The sequence below is a fragment of the Macrobrachium rosenbergii genome, chromosome 21 (genome assembly GCF_040412425.1).
Source record: "Macrobrachium rosenbergii isolate ZJJX-2024 chromosome 21, ASM4041242v1, whole genome shotgun sequence".
Taxonomy (NCBI): Eukaryota; Metazoa; Arthropoda; class Malacostraca; order Decapoda; family Palaemonidae; genus Macrobrachium; species Macrobrachium rosenbergii.
The window spans coordinates 5,247,087-5,268,895 of NC_089761.1; the positions used below are offsets into that span (position 1 = coordinate 5,247,087).

Genomic DNA, 21,809 nt, shown 5'->3' on the forward strand with positions numbered 1-21,809 from the left:
TGAATAGGAGAATGCATAAGAGGATGGTTTGACATGAATTTTCATCAGATAAGGGTATAAATAAAAAAAAAAAATTAAATTCAAAGAAATTTATTCATACATAATTGTTTATCTATTTCTCCCAATACTGTGCGGTAGTAAAATTAAGCAAATAAATCATACACTTGTGTAACGAACTATTAATTGTTCGGGAAAAAAATCACACTCTCAAACCTTCATTTCACATTCCACCATTAAATCATCTTCAATGTCTTTGGAATCATTATGGCTTTCTTATAGTATTATGTGGATTGCCACACTTTCCACTTACATCACATTTACAAAATTCACAGCAACTAATGTCTGCTACACGGCAAGGACATGCATTTGACCTAAAGCATTTTTTACAGGTGCATGGAAATGGAAAATCGGGGGGTTGATTAGGTTCAGAAACAATAAGTGGTACCAGGAAGTCATCTTTCAAAATGTAACCATAATCTAGTGGATTCAGTATATCTATGGTAGCTTTTGTGGCATTTGTCCAGTGATAACATTGCAAAAAAGCTCGCTTAATATGAAGCTGTATGCTATTTGAAGTTGGAACAAGTCTTTCAAAATTGTTTTTAATGCTTTTATGATGGTACAGGAAATATCGCAGCTCATTGAATGTATCTATGTTGACTCCACCAATGGCTCGGGCAAGAAACTGCTCTGCTTTGATTTCCATATCATGAGAAAGTTCTTTATTTTTTCCAAAATCCTTGATTAACTCTATTCCACCTTGCTCTGCTGCCTTGAATACAGCAAGTTTCGTTGAAACCTTGCTGGTCGTGTCACAACCACTAAGTGCATGGACAGCTGGAAGTACAGAAACTAGTGCTCTTGACATTGTCAGTACTAAATCATGGACTGGCAATGCCCTTTTGGTGTTGGCTTGTCCACAAAGGACCCATAGCTCTTCTAGACCACTGAATTTCCAAGTTTCACTGAAGTGGTACAGTAGACATACTAAAACATCTGTATCTGGTGAAGCCACTATGACTCTCTTGAATAATTCTGTGCAAGTGGCATGGTTGATATGTAACAACATTCTGTCATCAGCCTCTTTGTGTTGACAATGAAGTGTCGGTACATCCACAGCAGTTTGAGAGCTGATTCTCTGGCACTTATACAAGTCGTCTTCATGAGAACCTCCAAGGTATATAGGTATGGACATACTTTCTGTACCTTGAGTCACTTTCTCAATTAACCACTTGATGAAAAATTCTTGCAGCCTTACCTTGTTTCTGATTGATGACAAGAACCTTTCCATATCTACTGGAAGTGGAGCGTCACTGCGATTGATAGATACCTCTATTGGATCAACTTTTCTTCTCCTCAATCTTTCAGTCTTTTATGCTACCTAGGTCATAAATACCAAAGACAACATCAATTCGTTTGCAAGTGGCTGACATGCAAGAAAATATTTTCCGCAAATGAGCTGCCATATCGTCAAATGTTTTCAGCTTCAACTGTGTCACTGATAATTTTTTAGCATATGCCATGAAAAATCAAAGACAATAGCTGTAGGATGAGTAGTGTCTGAGAAAGGTACTTTCTGTGGAACTGGTTCTTTAAGTCTTTTTTCAATGACATGTGCAAGCTCTGATTTGAGGGACTTTCGCAAATAGCCATCTTTAGTTAGGTAATACGAGGTGGATGTTATTTCCTAAGCCAGAAACCTCTGGCTCTAGCAATGTCAATAATGTGGAGGGCATTATTCGTGTCTTTCTGTATAACAGCAGGGGAATCCTTGCATATGTTATGCTTCTTACTCATCTTTTTAATTGGATCAAACAGACTCTTTTCTTTATCTTTAAACCTTGTTTTGACAAATTTCCCGTACGCTTGCTGTCCAAGACTAATACAGTTCAAAAGATACTTGCTTTTCTCATCACTAGTCTCTTTTCCAGTGACAAGATTTCTCACCTTCTTGTTTTTTAACAGATCAAAAGGGTTGTCTCTTTCCTGAATATATGCAAGCATTTGCTGAATGCAAATCTCATCATGCTTGGTTGCGGATGTTGAAAATTCGTGATGTAAATTACACTCATCTTCATCATTCAGGCCACAAAACTCACGAAGAAAGGCCGATATCATGAATTTTTCTTGCTTAGTTAGATCATGCTGAGCTACTGCCTCTTTCCTTCTTGTAAGTCCTACAGTGCCCCCATGGCCTTTAGTAGGTTTATTGTACATATGCTCAAGCGCTTGGTCCATTTGGGACACTACTGAATTTATGAGTAGAATGTTTCACAACAAAATGGCCCTTAAGAAACTCTGCATGGATTGAAGGAAATTTGTGTGGCAGCTGCAAACAGTCTTCATAAAATACTGTTGCCCATCGTGAATAGTGTGTCTTGTCAAAAGTAAAGACCAGTGGTAATGCTCGCTGAACAGCTGACAAATGTAATTCCCAGTTTCCTTCCCTATGTGAACGAGTCAGGTCTCTTAGCAGAGGGAACAGGTAGGTTAGAAAAGTACTCCAATATTTAAAGATGACACTTTGATCTCTTTTTGCAACAAATTTATCAAATGTGGGTATTATGTCACATTTCCAAGGATACTCAGAGACTCTCTTGAATTTTTCCTATTACAATAACGTTGTAGCAGTGCTATTTCTGAAAAGAATTTGGTGAGATTTTGAGAGTCACCCTGTTGTTGAAGGAATTGTTTCCAGAGAAGTTGATGCATAACTTCGGCAATTAGAGATAATCCTCTTAGAGCACGCGAATAATGGCTGCCCTTTAAAATACTCTGGACTATCTTTGGGCCAAATATTTCATTCTCTGTGAACACATGTTCCACACCACTGTCTTCAAGATACTTGCCAATGCAAGATATTACTACTTTCGCCATATGAAAACCACCAAGGCCTAGAAATATATTGCTAAACTTTTCTGGCTGCAAAAGTTGAAGCTCCTTTGCAATCCTGTATACTCCTTCATCACACCATAATGAACCACAATCCTGTCCAGTCTGCAATAAAGCATCTTGAAAGTTGACCATACATGTAAATAGAGTGTCATACTGTGTTGCTGGGTGTGGAATTATAGGTGGAAAAGCTATTGCAGTTGGTTTCATACTATCATTTGATATGAGACTATTGGATGCACTCCATGATAGCACATCAGATGTTTCTGGTAACAGATGATCAAACACATTAGATTTTATGAGAAATCTACTCAAAAACCTTAAACAATCCTTTTCCCACCCATCAACTGCAGCACCCTTGGGATCTTGGCTAGCATAGGACACATAGTCATGTGGTACAGTATATATCCTCGCTTATTACCTTTGCCACTTTTAAGTAGCTGTTGGCAAGGATGGGTGAATTCAAGAGCTCTTTTTCTTGTATCAATACTAGACATATAAGTATAGCTCATCTCCTCTGTATGTACTGGCTGCTCTGTGGTCTTTTGGAATAACACGAGAACCGTATCATAACTCCCACCAATTCCTGACTTAGCATCTTTCTCATGGTCAAAATTATCCATTGCACCATGAATGGGATTTGAAGAGTTAATAACAGGAGGTAATGGAAGCCGATATTTTTCATTTCTCTTCAGTGTTCGACATACCAGGGAATGGTCTTGTTGTTCAAGTTCATCATAGATCATACACAAGCCCATGTGGTTGAGTACTCGAATCAGTGTTTTAGAGCGAGAGATTTCATGTACTATTTGTGCTATGCTGATATGCATTGGAGTTTTTTTCCTATCATCATGGGCAAGTGTGTAATCAATCTGAAATATGGAATCTCACTTCTTTATTACTTGTTTTGACTTTGAATGGGAAGACAAAAGTTTGTCAAAGAATATTTTTCCAGCTTTCTGGACGTCCTGAATCATAGCTATCCATTGATATCCATTTAAAGTGTAAGATTATTTGCATCATCAAACTTTCCTGTTAAACCAAAGTCATAATCCTGACACTCTTCACGTAATTTTTCAGCACACAGCTTTACACAATCAAAAGCTCGTATTTTCTCACTTAGCGAGACACTATTAATCTTTGATGGGAAAAACATTTGAGATTTAATTCTATCTTTAGGATATGTGAAGCATATTTCTTCACCAATATGGTCTACAAGCATGTGCTTCAATTTACGGTTACATATATGTTGGTTAGGGGGAAGAGCATTATTTAGGATGGTTCTACAGTCGCTTAAGGCATATCCATGTGAATCCAACTGCAGTGCTGATAAGTTTTGGAATGCCTCATACACTTTATCAGGAATACTTTTCTCAATAGTAATCTGTCAATCTAAATCACGTTTATATTGCAGAATATGTTGGCAAATGCATTTTTTATGACACATTATGTCTGCAGCAAATACATTGTTGGCATCTTGCAACGTAGAAGTTCTGTCAAATACAGCATCTAAGTTGAAGCGTGCTGCAGCCTGCAGCTAAGAAAGATTTAGCATGTTCAACTTCACAAATACGGGGAAGTTGAGTTTCATATTTACCCTTGTTGGCTAGGTTGCAAATTACATAGACTTGAGGCTTCTTGGTTCGGGGGACGCACAGTGATGATCTTTTACTTCTGAAGGTTGCAGGCTCTTCTTTATCAGCAAGCTTTTCATGGGAATCGTCAGCACTTAAACCTGCTACACAAGAAATCCGGTTTCCTTTCAAGACATATGACTTGTAACAGTTTAAGTGATACACAAACCTACTACATTCATCCTCTTTAAGATCATTAAGTATCTGGTCTTTTAAAGCACATTCCGACTCTTTCACTTTCATTCGACCATTTTCAGTACTTACTGTTTTTCTTACCCTTCTTATTGCTTTGACAGATTATACACTTTTCTATGTCTGTTAATGATTGTTTTCATTTGTCTGGAAGTGTGAGAGGCAGGGCAATGTCCTTCGATGTAGAAGTCATCATTATGATTCAGGGGCCAAGAACTATCCGAGAACAATCGTCAGTCTGAAAAGAAGAAAAATTATCTGTAAGATAGACAAATTACACAAATACATACTCATAGACAGACAAAAAAAAAAAGAAAAAACAAACAAACAAGCAAACAAACAGATAGATGTGATAATACAATCGTCAGTCTGAAAAGAAGAAAAATTATCTGTAAGATAGATCGACAAGTTACACAAATAAATACTCATAGACAGAAAAAAAAAACAGACAGATGTGATAACACTCAAATCATCCAATTATGTATTCTCCTATTCAAGACCTTTGAAATGATATGCATATTGAGTATATTCCGGTCTTTTATTGACTTTTAGCATTTTTGTCAGGCAGCCATCTTGGATTTCAAAATGGCGGAAAATAGGCCAGTTTTGGAACATATGACCAAGTTTTTTTTTATGTCCAAACAACCCTTAAACAAGATCTGAAGTCAAATTTAGGGTACATCTTAGTGTATACGGGACCCTACCAGGCTGCAAGACTATTTTGATTAACCATATACGGTCTGTTGCCATTGGTTATATCTAACAGCATCTGTGGTTTGAGGTACGGTTGAAACAGTGCTATCCATCACTACATGAAAATTCATGTTGATGACCCTTATACTTCTTTGACATGGGATATCTCGTAAGTTTTCCAAAAAAACCCATTAGCGTTTTCTTTTCTTGTTCAAACAAAGGATTTTTTTTATTCCAGCTTTTCTTAGGAACAGAATCGGATCTCGCTGATAACTTTTAGAACCAATATATGTTCATGGTAAAACTTGACAGAGAGCATCACACAAATCAAAGACATCATTATGAAAAACAGAATATCGAAAGAAATATTTACCTTTTATGGTTTATAATTTAATAAATTAGTTCGTTTGGGTATTAATACATAATTTTTACTAAAAAATCACAAATAAACTAAAAGCGGTTCTTTATTTTAAGAAATGCCAACTTCATTTCGCGTAATCATGGAAACTGAGTAGGAAAGGACCGCTTTTAGTTTATTTGTGATTTTTAGTAAAAATTATGTATTTATACCCAAACGAACTAATTTATTAAATGATAAACCATAAAGGGTAATTATTTCTTTCGATATTCTGTTTTTCATAATGATGTCTTTGATTTGTGTGATGCTCTCTGTCAAGTTTTGCCATGAACATATATTGGTTCTAAAAGTTATCAGCGAGATCCGATTCTGTTCCTAAGAAAAGTTGGAATAAAAAAATCCTTTATTTTGCACATTCACACAGAAACAGGAGCACGAAATCGATATTTGTAAGCATGTTAAATATAAAACAAGAAAGCACAAATCTTTCACACAAAGAAAATCCTTCTGAGTCAGAAGTCCCGTGATTAATAACATACAAACAAATGTTTTCATTTTTACTGTTTTCAGCGGATATTAAGAGAAAGTTATCAAAGCATTTATTGATAAAATGAAAAAAAATTGCCTATCGAACGCAATAAGACAATACACCTAGAATACACGTAAAAATTGTTCAAGTGAACGAATACTCGTCAATTCAGTAATAACCACAAGAGTCTTTAAGTCCATTTCCTAAACAATGATGATATTAACACAACAAAAATAGATCCTGGATGTACCTATTAACGAACGGTTACTTTACTTAAGGGGAATAATATAGGTAACCTCTTAATGTGTCAATAAATACAAAACAAAAGTAGTTCCAGGTAAGTTTCTAATCAAGAGCTCCAAGAGGCATATTTATGAGGATGGGTGTCAGCAATTAACATAGAATCAGTGAAAGGTTACTATCATAACTTATCTTCTATAGAATCAATATGAACTTTAATGAATGAAAATGTGGTAATAATATTTGTTTAATTTGTTGGTAGTTCTAATTGGTTTTACTCTTTACGAGTCTTTTATCGGTAACTTTCCCCTTAAGACTTCCTGATGAATTTGAGACTAAATTTAATTTGTGGAATATATACAACGAAACCCGAAGAATTTTTACTCTAAATGATGTACGCTGTTTTTAAGTCCAAGTAGCCTATTTCAAGAATGATGTAGATAGAAGGTCATTCTCCAAATAAAAACGAAACGGAGGAACGTTTCCATCGATTCAACTTTTTTTTTTTTTGTAAGTAAATATACTGATAAATAATTAAGGAATGGATGAATATATATATGTGAAAATGCAAATATACTAGTTTCTAATTATGTCCTGTATAATATGAACAATGAGCTGAAGATTACTGAACACATTCCCAAAAAAAGATTAAACCACACTTTAAGCGTAATATATCTAAAAATTCAGCATAGAAAATAAATTATATATTATTCGAAAAATATCATAACTTAAATCATCAAAATATGATAACTTACCCAATCCATTATGAAATCCTTTTTAATTGACATTTTTCATTGAAATACCGTTCACTGTTGTTCAGTCACAGGAAGAACGAAATGTATTTCAATAATAGCGTTATTTAAGTAGACATAAAAAAACAATACGCTAACACAACGTAGTGCCAGAAAGGAAGTCGTTTGTCATTCAGTTCATTCTTTAATCTCTAACGATCTTTTCGTAAACTTATCCAGTACGCATAATTTATATATGAACAGTACCTCATTTTTCGTTTTTGTTATTCCCACATTATCATTAATGGAACCTGTCATAGGATAAATGGATCAGTGTTTATGGATGTGACAAGCATAAAAGCAGACTGGACTGACAACGAAAATCCAGAGTCCCTTGGACAGTGTTAAGATAACCAGCATATACGACAGACAATATTTCGTAAATCTTTAGTGTTTAGCCACCCAAAAACACATACAGTAGATATATTAGTGAGTTGAAATAATGTATAAAATCCAGATGTTCAGTAAAATACTAACATCCTTCAGTTATTTGGACAATTAATCTTCTGCTTACGATCCCACTGATAGCCTTTGAATACATGCATACATACATACATACATACATACATACATACATACATACATACATACATATGTGTGTGTGTCAGTGTTTGTGTGTGACAGAGAAAGAGACAAAATAATCACAGCAGATATGAGATAGTAACATCAGCAGTGAATGAACCTGCATTGCAATTAAAAAGGCGAATACCTTAGAAAATAAATAGCAAATCCCGTTCGCTTTAGACACAGCAGTTGCAAAAGCAATAACGCTGTGATTTAGCATCTGGCTCTCGCGCTGTTAATTCCAAATGCCACATCCACGGTATATGTTTCTTTTGACATTTTATGGGCTGGGCCTGGATGGTCTGCAGCCGCTCTTGGAACTGGGATGCCCATTATATTCAGTTCTTTTTTTTGTGTTAACTATACAGTATTCGCTAAAATGTATGAACACAGAATAAAGCTCGTACGCTATTTATTAATGGATTATTTGTATTCAGCCGTTTCTCTGAAAGATTGTAATTTAGGTTATATGCTATATATATATATATATATATATATATATATATATATATATATATATATATATATATATATATATATATATATATACACATATATATATACACACACTGGCTGACCAACCAAGCACTGCCTGGGAAAACTCTGTGAATGACAACCGATACACTCTCTCTCTCTCCAACTCTCCTGCACTCTTTCCCTCTTTCTCCTCCCTAGCACCCCTTTACTCTGTCTCTGTCTCTCTCTCTCTCTCTCTCTCTCTCTCTCCTCCTTTTCCTGTTAAGATAGTTTTTTCAATTAGATTGCCTACAATTTTTGACATTTTATATTTCATCCCTTATCCCCCCCCATTCTTATCAGGGCTGAACTTGGACTTAGAGAGCATTGGGAGTGACACTATTCATCTCAGTGACCTTGAAAAATATGGATAAGACACTAATATCTGTCATTTTTGACATTTTAATTTTCACCAATTCTGAACTTGGACTTAAAAACTGTGGATTAGTCACTAAAATCTGTCATTTTTGGTTATTTTTACAAGTCACCCCTTCCCACCCCTTCTCACCCCACTTTCCTATCAGGGCAGAACTTGGACTAAAGGGCATTAGGAGTGTCAATATTCATTTCAGTGACCTTGAAAATTATGGATTAGAACCTGATATCTTTCATTTCCGGTTATTTTTATGTCACCCGCTTTCCACTCCTCATCCGCCCCTTCCTATCGGGGCTGAACTTGGACTTAAAGGGCATTGGGAGTGTCACTATTCATCTCAGTGACCTCGAAAACTGTGGATAAGACACTAATATCTGTTGTTTTCGGTTATTTGTACATGTTACCCCCATCCACTTTAGTTACTAAGTCTGTGGGCAGAACCAGCCCCATTTCAGGGAAGTCCTTCCCACCCCTACCCCCTTTGGTGCCCCTTAGTGCCAGTGATGTCTTACCCCCACAGTATTAGTATTCTTTTCCAGATAGTAAGTCATATGTATACCAAGTTTGGTTGAAATTACTCAGTGGGTTTCAGAGTTATACTGGAACATTCATATATATATATATCCATTATATATATATATATATATATATATATATATATATTTATATAGTTATATATGTACATACATATATATATATATATATATATATATATATATATATATATATATATATATATATATATATATATATAATTGATATTATGCCAGGTGTAAGTATATGGGAATGCAGAGAAGCAGCAAGGTGAAGTCAAAGTGAAATGGCCAACAATCAAACCAAAGATAAGTTAAGTATACCTTAGTTTTACCAGACCACTGAGCTGACCAAATTTGTGATAAACATGACAGTGTCGTAAAAGCACTTCCAATGAAGATCAGTGAGCTTAAAAGGGTTATTGAGTACGCAAGAACAAATCACAAGAGTTTGTAATGATAAAAGAATGACTTCTATTGGGATATGCGACGGAGCTGATATACAAAACTTTTGTAAATGCAGTGATGGAGTTGATAACCAGGGTAAGGTCATTCCTGTAGATAGGAAGTGTAAGGAATTACAAAACATTTCTATTAGAATAAGTAGAAATACTGATGTGTAAGGAATTTCCTTTTCTTGGGGAAATGATAAAGGTGCATTCATACAAGCCAGTTTTAATGACAGCCTTGTTACTCCTATGGCTTCCTTGTTAGATAGAGTTCGGGGCGATTGTACCGTATTATTTTCGGCCGTGAACCTGTTAGGCCGTCACAACTTGAGGCCATATAAAGTTTAGGCCGTAAGACATAGCGGAAGCTCCTTGGGACTTCGTGTTTCCTACTAGCCCCACGGGGATCAAAGTATTATATACACCCATTTCGGCCGTTTGCTAGTTTGGATGTTACGGCCGAAATGGCTTACGGCTGAAATGACCAGGACCCTTTGAATATGGTATACTGGAGTATATTATGCAGCAGCCAAATGACGATCTTAAAATGGATGCAGTTACATTTGCTAAAAAGTTTAGGCAAGAAATTGGGGAAAATGGAGGCACTTTGTTTGAAAACTTTATCTTGGAACGTTAATAGTCTTTAAAGAAGGTCAACTGATATCCATGCTTATGTTGTTACCCATGACTTAGATGTGATAACTTTACAAGAAACAGGTATTAATGGTATTGGTTTTCAGATACCAGGATATCGGGGTTTTGAGCTTTTTGCAGATAATACAAATAATACGAGAGGTTTGACCACATTTCTTAAGAACAGTATTCCTGCTGATTTGTCTACAGTTACTACAGTTGATGGAACTGAGTGTTTGTCAGTCAAGTTGTATCTTAGGGATAGTGTAATTTATGTAATCATTGTGTATGTACAGTCATGCTCAAATTTGACGAGACATGATTCTTTTTGTATCGTACAAAATCTCAGACCTAACGTAACGTTGCCAAGTAGTGTTACATTTTTTTTATTATTGCCATTGTCATATATGTCGATAAGTTTGCGAATTCACAGCTAGCACTATTTTTCCCACGGTTATATAAATATGATCCCTTTTAGTCACTGGTATAATTCGTAACCTGTGTCATTTGAACAGATTTTTTTTTTTTTTTTTTTTTTTTTACATTGCTTAGCTCAAAGTACGGTGTGATAAGGTTAGCGGTGCCGTCAGTTACAGAGCGTTTAACATGCTCCTCGGGCTGGTCAACATAACTACTTCTGCAGCATTATAACAGTAGACCTAATGAGCTCAACAGTCATAACATTTTCAAAATAGGAATATGAATTACAACAAGTTTTCTTTGAATGTTGAAGTTTTACGCTGTGTTCAAGCTGCCTGTATGTTGCAGAATGATTTATAGGCCTAAAAAATAATCTAAGCCTTATGAGATGTAATCTCTCTTACTAAAGAATTTATTTGTAGAGATTACCTGCTCTTTGAGGAATAAAAGATGAAGATGATTTTAATTATATGGGGAAGATGGCTATTAATCTAAATATATATTAGTATTAATATCAAGGTTATGGAACACTTGTTTTTTAACTGGCTTAAAATATTATTTTCTTGAAAGTCTTTCTGCTCGCTTTTGGTGTATAATTATTCATTCATAAGGTAACTTGAAATGCAAGAATTAGTCAACTTCATATGCTTTCTGCCCAGAAGTTGTTAATATAGAGATGTGAATGCTAAGTATAATGTATTTATAATGAGAAATCTAACACACTTAGGCATAGGAACAAAATCTTGGCTTTAACAAAAGAATAATTCCATAGGCGAATATGTGCTAGTAAGCCTTAATTTTTGAAGTGGTTAAGAAATATAATTTAAATAATTTTATTTTTATGAAAATCCAAATATTGCTCTATGTTACACCAGGTGGTTCTTGTTGTGCCGCCACTCTCATGGTTGTTTCACGCGCTCCGCTCGCCTGTTGATATCGGTGGATGCATTCTACTTTCGTATTTACTTATTTACATTTTTTTTTCAGTGCTGAAGCGTAAAAACAATCAAACAGGACTATTTTAAATTTCATGGTTATATTGGAACCAATATTAATGTTATAACAAATTTTTTCGTATTTTTATTTAACATTTGAACAGAGGTTTGACGGTGACTTCTTTTTTTTTTCTGTCAAATCCATCGGCAATGAGTGAACGAAAGTTTTGAAAATGTTTCGTAACTGTTTTTCCGAAATTTGGCTACACGTGATATTTTCTTATAATTTTGAAATATATGACAGATTTCAATCTTATGAAACATATTATTGTATGCTATTATCGTGTTTTCGCATTGAAATAATAGATAAATATACAGTATGTTTTTGGCAGTTCGTGAATTTTTAACGAAATCCTATGCAATCACGCCGTATCACTTAAAAGCATAGCTGTACATTCGGCAAGGAAAGTGAGGATACAGTTTTTTTAAATCTTCGGACATATGTTGCTCAATAATGCGACATCTGGCAACTTTAGAAAGGGGAGGAGCTTCCGTCTTATTGAGTTTGTTTTTTGCTTGACCTCTTATAACTTTCAATCATATTCTACAATTATGAAATCATTGATACTTAAATGCAGTAGTAAGTTTCACAGTATTCGTTTAAGTTGTAATTTGCAGCGACAGTTCTGAGCAAAATAAACATTTTCCGACGTAACTTACCAAGCAACCTTACACAAATGAATTTATGACACCACATTGAACGGAATGCTTGCATAATCGGAAACGCGATCTTCCATAATGAAATCAAGAGTTAAATTTGAGCAATGTCCAACGAAAAGGAACGAATGCATTGTTAGAGAGAGAGAGAGAGAGAGAGAGAGAGAGAGAGAGAGAGAGAGAGAGAGAGAGAGAGAGAGTCTGCTGTTGTGTAAGCCTAGGCCTATAGTACTGTAGAGCTAATTTCATTATTTTTTTTCTTTTAGAGACTGAGCGATACTATATTTGTAAAGTATGTTTTAGCAATAGAGAGAGAGAGAGAGAGAGAGAGAGAGAGAGAGAGAGAGAGAGAGAGAGAGAGAGAGAGTTGCTGTTGTGTAAGCCTAGGCCTATTGGTAGAGCTACTCATTTCATTGTTTTTTCTTTTAGAGATTGAGCTACACTATGTTGGTATAGTATGTTTTAGCAATGGCGAGAGAGAGAGAGAGAGAGAGAGAGAGAGAGAGAGAGAGAGAGAGAGAGAGAGAGAGAGAGAGAGAAACTATGGCAACGTCAAGAAACATCCAGTTACTTGTGTTTTCCCCCCGAAGCTCCTGCGCTGCCCTTCACATCATAGAGAACGCTCTTGCGGATTTAAATAGATTTGGTCAACCTACCCTAGGTGTCACAACATTTACTACCATTAATTCCAGCTGACTTTTAACACCGTGAAATACAAACATGAATGTGTAAAAATTAAAGAAATTAGCATTACCTCGTATGATGATGCAATAATAAGCTCGTTCATAACGGAAAACGAGTAAATATTGCCGTTCTGATGAATAGTACTACACCGAGATATCCACATACTATCTTTTAGATCTCTATGAACGAAGTCATCTGAGAAATTCTGATTACTTCGTACATGCATGGTGTTTTTAAGTATCTGAACGTTTTTGTTTTGCAGATTTAATATATATGATATAATTTGCATTGTATTTTCATATTCTAGAGTAAATTTACCGAGATTATGTGTTTTCTGTAAGAAAAAAATTGAAATTCGATGAACGAAATCTAATGAAAACTGTATCTTCACTTTTCTTGCCGAGTGTACATGCAGATAAGTTGGACCTCGAGAATTTGCCCGTGTATTCTTGATGAGTGCTGTTTATTATTGGGTGATCTGAATGCCCGTCATCACCCTTTAAGAAGCAGAGGTAGTCAAAATAGGAATGGTTTTATTATGAACAATATCCTTAACTCGCTGGAGAATGTAAGAGTTTAGGGAACGGAGAACCCACGGATGAGAGATGGCAGAAGTGACTGTGCCTTACTCTTTAATGTCTGAATATACAGCTGATGCATCCATCGTTGGTGAACTTGTGAGTGACCACTTTGCAGTGGAGGTTTCTTTCAGAATAGAAAAGACATCTTTTAACAGAAATGAAAAAGGTATAATTCGAAAACAGAAAAAAAAGTTGAATTCACGGTGGTTAGTGTGTGGTATAAAAATTATAAACGTTTCAGTGGTAATGGTAATGATGAAAATAAATTTTATGATTTGCTTATTGCAATTGACGGTGTTTTAAATATTCCCATGCAAACTTGTAGCAAAACTTTTAAGAAATAACGCATGGAAAAGACAATGTAATATTGGGCTGGAACAAGTTGCTCCGAAAAGCTCAGAGCAACTGTAGTAAAAATCCAGGTGATATTTGGTGCAGGGAAACAATGATGTAAATTGTAGATTGTGCATAAGAGGTAAGGGAAAGGGTAAGAGGGAAGTACTGGGATAATTTTTTGGAAGTTATTTCCTTTACTAAGCATATTGGAGGTGTGTGGAATGAAGCCAATAGAGTGAGAGGGAAAATGAGCAAATTTTTTGCTCACCCTGGTCCCAAGGGTAAAGGACGAAGAGTTAATCAGAAAGTGGGCTGGGGCTGTAAGTTAGCGGTCTGCCGAACAATGTTCAGGCTTGTTTTAGAAATAGGAGAGATGAAAGATGTCAACTTGTTGCATGACCAGCAGCTGTCACTGATGAGACTTGTTTACCATTTACAAAGGATAACTTTTATGTGCTTTAAAAAAGGTAAATCCACTGCCCCTGGCGAGGCTGGACTTACATATTGAGTGATTAATTGTTTAAGTAGTAGATGCTCGCTTACTAGTTCCCATATCCATACCATACCCATATCTGTATCATACCCATACCCATACCCATATCTGTACCATACCCATACCTATATCTGTACCATACCCATACCTATACCCATACCCATACCATACCCATATCTGCACCATACCCATACCTATACCCATACCATACCCATATCTGCACCATACCCATACCTATACCCATACCATACCCATATCTGCACCATACCCATACCTATAACCATATCTGTACCATAACACATACCCATACCTGTACCATACCCATACCTCTATACCCATACCTATACCAGTGCCAATACCCATACCCATACCTATACCCATACCCATATCCATTCCATACCCATACCCATATCCATTCCATACCCATATCCATATCCATACCATACCATTCCCATACCCATGCCCATATCCATACCCATATATTTACCAAAACCATACCCATATGCATACCATACCCATATTCATACCATACCCATACCATACCTGTGGCCATACCCACAGGTAAATTAACCCTACTAATAATAGTCAGCAAAAGTCTACTAGCAGCACCAGCCCCTTTTACCTTCCTGTCATCTACAAACAACTGACCATATCTTGGTGTAGGTGCAGGAATAGCTGTTGATTGCTTTTGAACGAATGTTGATGCCATTGGCGGTTCTGGACTATCACCAGTAGTGCCCAATGTTGTTCTAGAATTACCCACTGAGTCCATTTCGAAACGAAAATAACCAAGCTCAGTCAAAAATCCTTTATTATAATCTGTTGGGTGACTTAATGTTAAAAATTTCTGGACAGTTATTAAAATATTATTCTTGAAAAACATCTTCACAACTCCAGGATCTTTTGAAGCAGTCTTTAGCTCTGAAGCATTCCTGGAGAAAATATGCCCATTGGATTATAATGACTTCTTAAATTCTTAAAGACTCCAGGATCCTGTGAAGCCATCTTCAGTTCCTACGTGGAATTGTGTCGGATCCGCTTCCCTTCAGGGAAGAAATCCAGATTCTGTCTTTGGAGTAAATTTCTTTTACCTCCTGGAGAAACACCCACTGGATTATAATGTCTTCTTAAATCTTAAAAACTCCAGTTTAGTGGAGCTGGTAACTACAAAAAAATAGGGGAAAAGTGCAAATGGTGATACAAGCATGAAACTTGGCTCAACTCATTATCAACCTCCGGCCACACAAAGTTTTACCATTTTCCAAGATGGCCGACAGGTTTTCAAAATGGCGTCCTGTGGATATTTGAATATTGGTATTTAATTGATTAATCACATTCAGATCCGTAAGTCACTCCCAGTTTATATTAAAATATTAAAAACAAGCCTTTTTATATGTAGATACATCATTTCTCTGCATAGAAATATCCAAGATGGCTGTCACTATATAAAAAATGTCTGCCAAAATGCCCAAAATTGCTACTTAAGCTCATATATGAGGCTAAAGGTCGGGTAATACATGGATTTGGGGGTAACTTCAGCCTGATCAGTTAATTGTTTGTAGATTAGAAATCAATTAATCCTCAGTTAATTAATTTTCATCCTCATTTAGAAAAAAAATGGGTAATAAGCTTAATGTAAAAGTGTATTAGTGTAGTGTCAGTGCACTACCAGGACACATTGGTTGACACTATAGCTGTGAAACTCAGCACGGGGTTCAGTGCTAGCTAATGGCAGAGATTTGTTATTAGTTTCCCAAATGCTGTTTAGCTAGCCCCACTTCAAACTTAAACAGCTGCACCTGAACTGACAGGATGTGCCAGCGTGGGAGAGCGGAGCCAAGGAAGATGGGGCTTTAGCCTTCTAGATGGTGTACAAATCACACGGGAATTAAATAGCATTGGATGAATGATTGGGCTAGGAGTAGGATTATGACATATCTGAGCCTAGTTGTATCCCATATCTGAAAGTGCATATATGTTATATAAGTGGTAAAAGGATAAACCCTCGGCCTATAGAACAAAAGCAATGGCAGGACAGTCTTGGAAGTCAACGTCTTTCCTGAAGGGAGATAGTATGACTAACTGGAAGCTTTGTTGCTTGTGCCAAGAGGACACACATGAAAGACTAGTTGATGCATCTGGTGCTGGCTGTGTTATCCTTGCTACAAACATTCCTGAATTCTATAAGTTAAATGCACTGCCTATACCATTTCATCCTAAAAGGCTTGATGAAGGTGATGGATTCTGCAGACCTTTGAAAATAACAAAGCAACATATCATGAATCATGTATGCTGAAGTTCAAAACAACAAAACTAGAAAGGAAAAGGAAGTCATTGTGTAAGACAAAAGAAGAAGATGATGCCCCATCAGCAAAATTCACACGTAGTAGCCAGAAGGCAGATGAAGAAGATGCAGAAGAATCTAAGACTGAGAGAGAAGGAATATGCTTTATTTGTGACCAACCAGCACCAATCAAAGATTTATGATTGGCCATGACATTGCCGTTACATGAAAAGCTGCAACAAAGTGCCACCAACCCACTAGATGAGAAACTTCTGGCCAAGCTTAGTGCTGGAGATATTGTTTCTCAGGACCATATGTATCACCCATCTTGTCTGACAGGTGTGTACAACAGGGAAAGGGCCTGGCTAAATTCCCAGAAAATTGGAGATGATTATGTGCAGTACAGACAAGAGGCACGTGCCCATGCTTTTGCTGAGCTTGAGATGTACGTAAGAGACAAGCAGTTGACTACAGATGGGTGCTGCTATTTTTCAATGGCAAAACTTTATGATTTGTACAAACAAAAACTGGAACAGCTAAATTTTGATGCTTCCTTTGTGTGCCGAACACGGTTGAAAGAAGATACTTGCCTGCATCCCAGAACTGGAGGACTTTAAAAAGGGAAGAGAAATTTGGTTTGCCTACAAAAGGAAAATGAGAGAAGCCCTAGCCATGGCATGTGACTACAATGATGCACTAATTGTGGCCAAAGCAGCTAAGATATAAAGGAAACAGATGCTTGAACATGAGATAGAATTTGATGGAACCTTAACAGAAGACACTAGAAGAGAATCTGTGCCACCAATTTTGTTGGAATTTGTAAGTGTGCTACAAAACGGTGGTGATATAAAATCCCAACTTAAATATGGAACATCATCTACTGATCTAGCTTTAGCGCAACTTTTGGACTTCAACTGTAGAAAGAATCCAGCATCTTCAACATTCTCCAGACATTCCAAGTCAAGAGAATCTCCGTTTCCAGTAGATATTGGTCTCCTGGTCTTTGCAAAAACCAGGAAGCGTCAATTAATTGATACATTCCATCACCATGGAATCAGCATCAGCTATGATAGGGTTCTGGAATTGACTAAAGGGTTAGGAGAAGCAGTTGTAACAAGGGCTGTGGAGGAAGAAGTAGTTTGTCCCACTACACTAAGAAAAGGGCTCTTTACAACTTGTGCTGTTGACAATCTGGACCATAATCCAATGCCACAACTGCACAAACATCCTTCCATGGGACAGACATATTTTTGTTTCAGCATCCGAGCACTGACGAAAAGGGTGAGGACAGAAACTTGGCCCAAATCATCTTTTCCTGATATTACACAAATGTACCTCCTGCTCACTTTAAACATGAGAATCCCCTCCCTTCTTCCAGTGGAAGTTCAGGACACCAGCAGGTTGTGCTTTCAAAGCATCTTTCTCTTGATTATGAATGGCTTGCGAAAGTCAGTCTGTCGGACAGGAGTGAAAATGCTGTGTCCATATCTTGGGCAGCACATCACGCTTCTCATTTGAAATAAGCTTGTCATCAACGTTGCCTCTTTTTCAAGATGCAGCTCATTCAGCTGCAATGATAAAACATGCCATGGATATTGCAAGAGCAACCTCACATTTTCTCAATCCTGGCCAAACCCCAGTTCTAGCAGTTGATCAGCCACTATCTGCATGGAAAGGGGAAGAAGTCTGCATGGCAAACATGGACTGTGTTTCAGTGTGCCACACCCACCTTCACCAAACTAAGTTCAACACTAGCAGCTGTAGAAGATGAAGACCTGCAAATTATTGAAGAGTTCGTGGTGCTAATGTACGACAGAAGCAGTTCGTATAAAAATGTAAATGAGACTAGACTTGATCTCTCTGCGAGAAAGCAGAGCTTATGATTGCATTCCCCCTACAAGGGCTGCTCTTAGAGAGCATTGCAAGAGAGCTGCCTTTCAAGCAGGTCACATTTGGTGCCAGTCTTTAGTATGTCATCCAGTTTTGCCCAGTCCAAGACACTGGGGATGGCAACAGATTGATGGCGCCTGGTTTCCGTATTGGACAGATTTGCCAATAGTAGCAAAATCTTGCCAAGAACTGAATAAGTGTGGCTGCAAAAAAGGAATGCCATGGCAGGTGCAAGTGCTACAAATCTAGACTTTGCTGCACAACTCTCTACAACTGCACTTGCAAAAACTCATTGATACACAAAACATTGGTTTCTCTCAGGAGATACATACTTTCTTATCTTTGGCGGCCATTTTGGAAATATGGCGTTCATATGGCGGCCATATTGGAAAGATGGGTTCACTTTATCTCTTAATGTCAGTAAGAATGCCAAAATACAAATTCCCAATCACTATATGGACAGTAGGCAACTTTTATAGGCTTATGAAATGAAAATATTTGAAATATTCAGTAAATTTGCCACCATTTTGGAAAAGTGTCAGCCATTTTGAAAATAGCCAAATATTGAGGTGGCCGGAGGTTGATTTTGATATATGGGGATAACAAGAGTTCTCATGCCAAATCAGTTGCTTGTATCACCATTTGCCCTTTTTTCCCATTATCCCGCTCCACTAGTTGTAGAACAGGAGTGGTATTTACTGTGATCCTCATAATGGAGGTGGTTCATAGTTACCACATGAGGTTAATTAAACACTTCATAAATTCTAAAGGTCAAGCAAGTTACAATTTGATTCGAAAAACCTGTATATTATTAGTGTTATTAAAAAAAATGTCCTTACGAATCTATAAACATTTTGTTAATAGCACTGAATCTCAACACATTTTATTTTATCATAAAACATGGAAAAGGGAAAGGGAAGAGGGAAGAGGAGAGGGAGGGAAGAGGGATGGGAAAGGAGGAGGGGAAGGGGAGGAGGTAGGGGAAGGGGAGGAGGAAGAGGGAGGGGGGGGGAAGGGGAGGAAAGGGGAAGGGAGGAGGAAGAGGGAGGGAGGGGAAGGGGGAGGAAAGGGAAGGGGAGGAAAGGGGGAGATGAGGGGAAAGGGAGGGTTGGGGAGGAGGGGAGGGGGGGGGGAAGAGGGAGGGGAAAGGGAAGGGTGAGGGCAGGGACACACACACAGAGGCAGCCAAGGAAATTAATATAATAGATTATGATAGAGGATTTACCAGGTTGAGGAGTAAAGCCCTATGCCCTACCCCTTCCTTTGTGTCCCCTGACCTCCCTCTGGACCTTTTGTGATTTCATCACTTTTTGCCTATCTTTTTTGCAATCTCTAGATTGGGAAAAATATGGCTGTTTAGGTTTTAGATATAGCTTTTTTAGACCTATGGGCCGTGATAATGGTCAGCTCAACTTGTTTGCCACATATATATATATATATATATTTATATATATTATATATATTAACTTTATCACATACACAATTGTTCTGTGCAAATTGATAGGCAGCTTTTTGCCTGAATAAAATTTAGAAACAAAAGTCGGTAGAGGGGGAAGAGATCCTTTTAGACTGAATGGCGAAACTGGCAAATCATGTAAAGAGCGAAGCAAACAACATCTGCAGAACATAAGGCATTATAATCAGACGTCGGCAGTTAGGAAAATTTTACTGGGAAAATATAGTTTTCTGTACAGGAACACCAACAAAACATTAGACTAGAGAACGCCTTCATAACTTGCGCCAACAACACGATGGCAGGGAACACCGGAAACGGCTTTGAAGACAGCATATCGAGAAAATAATCCACAGTAGCAAGGAAACGAAGAAAAACGTAAGAGAAAGCACGGAAAACGGTTGTTCAGAGAAAGCTGAATAGCGGGTGGAGGTCACACAGGAAGATGCGATTATAGGATTATATACAGATATAAATACATACGGATACTTGATACATGTGGACAAGAAATACTTTTTGAATAAAAACTCCATTAGATACCATCCAGTTTGAATGAGGTCCTTTTATAATATATATATATATATATATATATATATATATATATATATATATATATATATATATATATATATATATATATATATATATATATATATATATATATATATTATTATATATTGTTACATGGGAGCTTTGTTGATGAGTTTATTACTTGATTAACATAATTTATGAGGCCCTGAGTGCCAAGAACACACGTAACCTGTCATTTAAAGCAAAATTTAACCAAAAAGACAGACGATTATTAACAGAAAATAAGGTCACCAGTCGAGAAGAAAACCCCGACACAAATATATGTATTTAGCTAGGAAATTACTTGTGCCCAACTTCGGACACAGTCAATTTCCCCTTTGCTTCAGCAAGGTTTTAACACAACGGATTTTATCATGCGCAATTTAGTGCTGGTAAAGGCTATTCCTCTTCCGAACAATAGGGTCGAGACACAAGGTTGCCTAACTGCTGAAAATTACTTATTTAATCTTCCTTAAGTCCTAGTTACTTTACAGGAATGGTTGAATGTCGTTAAGCAATATAAATTATTCTTAATCTAGACTTCATAAAAGTAAATTGTTTACCTGGCTGATTGTAGATGGTGGTGAAGAGGGAAAACAAAAGAGCTGGAAATACAGGAGACACTAGCAAGTTGGTGACACTTTGAAAAATTCCAGACTTACTGTTATTCGTAGGTTGCTGCGCATACAACGGACGATCGGATGTTCTGTGATTAATTTGTCACTTCACTTAGTAAATGAAGATGGAAAAGACAAAGGGGAGAAAGAGTTGGAAGCACAGACAAGTTTCCCTCATGACAGTTCTCTTCTCTCTGTGACCTCTTTTGGTCAAACACAGGGCAGCAGGAAGCGGCAGTGTCTTTATGCCCTCGGGGTCTGAAATTTTGTCAAAACATTCACCGAACATAGAACAAGGAAAAGGAGCATAAGACCACCATTATCAGAGGTTACTGTGTTAAAACCCTCCCTGTGGGTTAGGCCCCTAATGCCACCTAGTCCTGCTATGGACGTTATTTCTTTGAAATACCTAGCACTCCCCCAGCCAAT

At 37.0% G+C, this 21,809-nt stretch overlaps 1 protein-coding gene across 1 annotated transcript in view; it reads right to left on the reverse strand.

Annotated features, from left to right (window-relative positions):
• Positions 1–262: 262 nt before the first annotated feature.
• The window catches only part of LOC136849365 (uncharacterized), a 28,016-nt gene continuing 6,469 nt past the window's right edge, over positions 263–21,809 (reverse strand). The window contains exon 2 of the mRNA XM_067122717.1: positions 263–4,956. Within this exon, the coding sequence (XP_066978818.1) occupies positions 263–1,291 (1,029 nt within the window). The 5' untranslated portion in view covers positions 1,292–4,956. The remainder of the gene's footprint in view (positions 4,957–21,809) is intronic.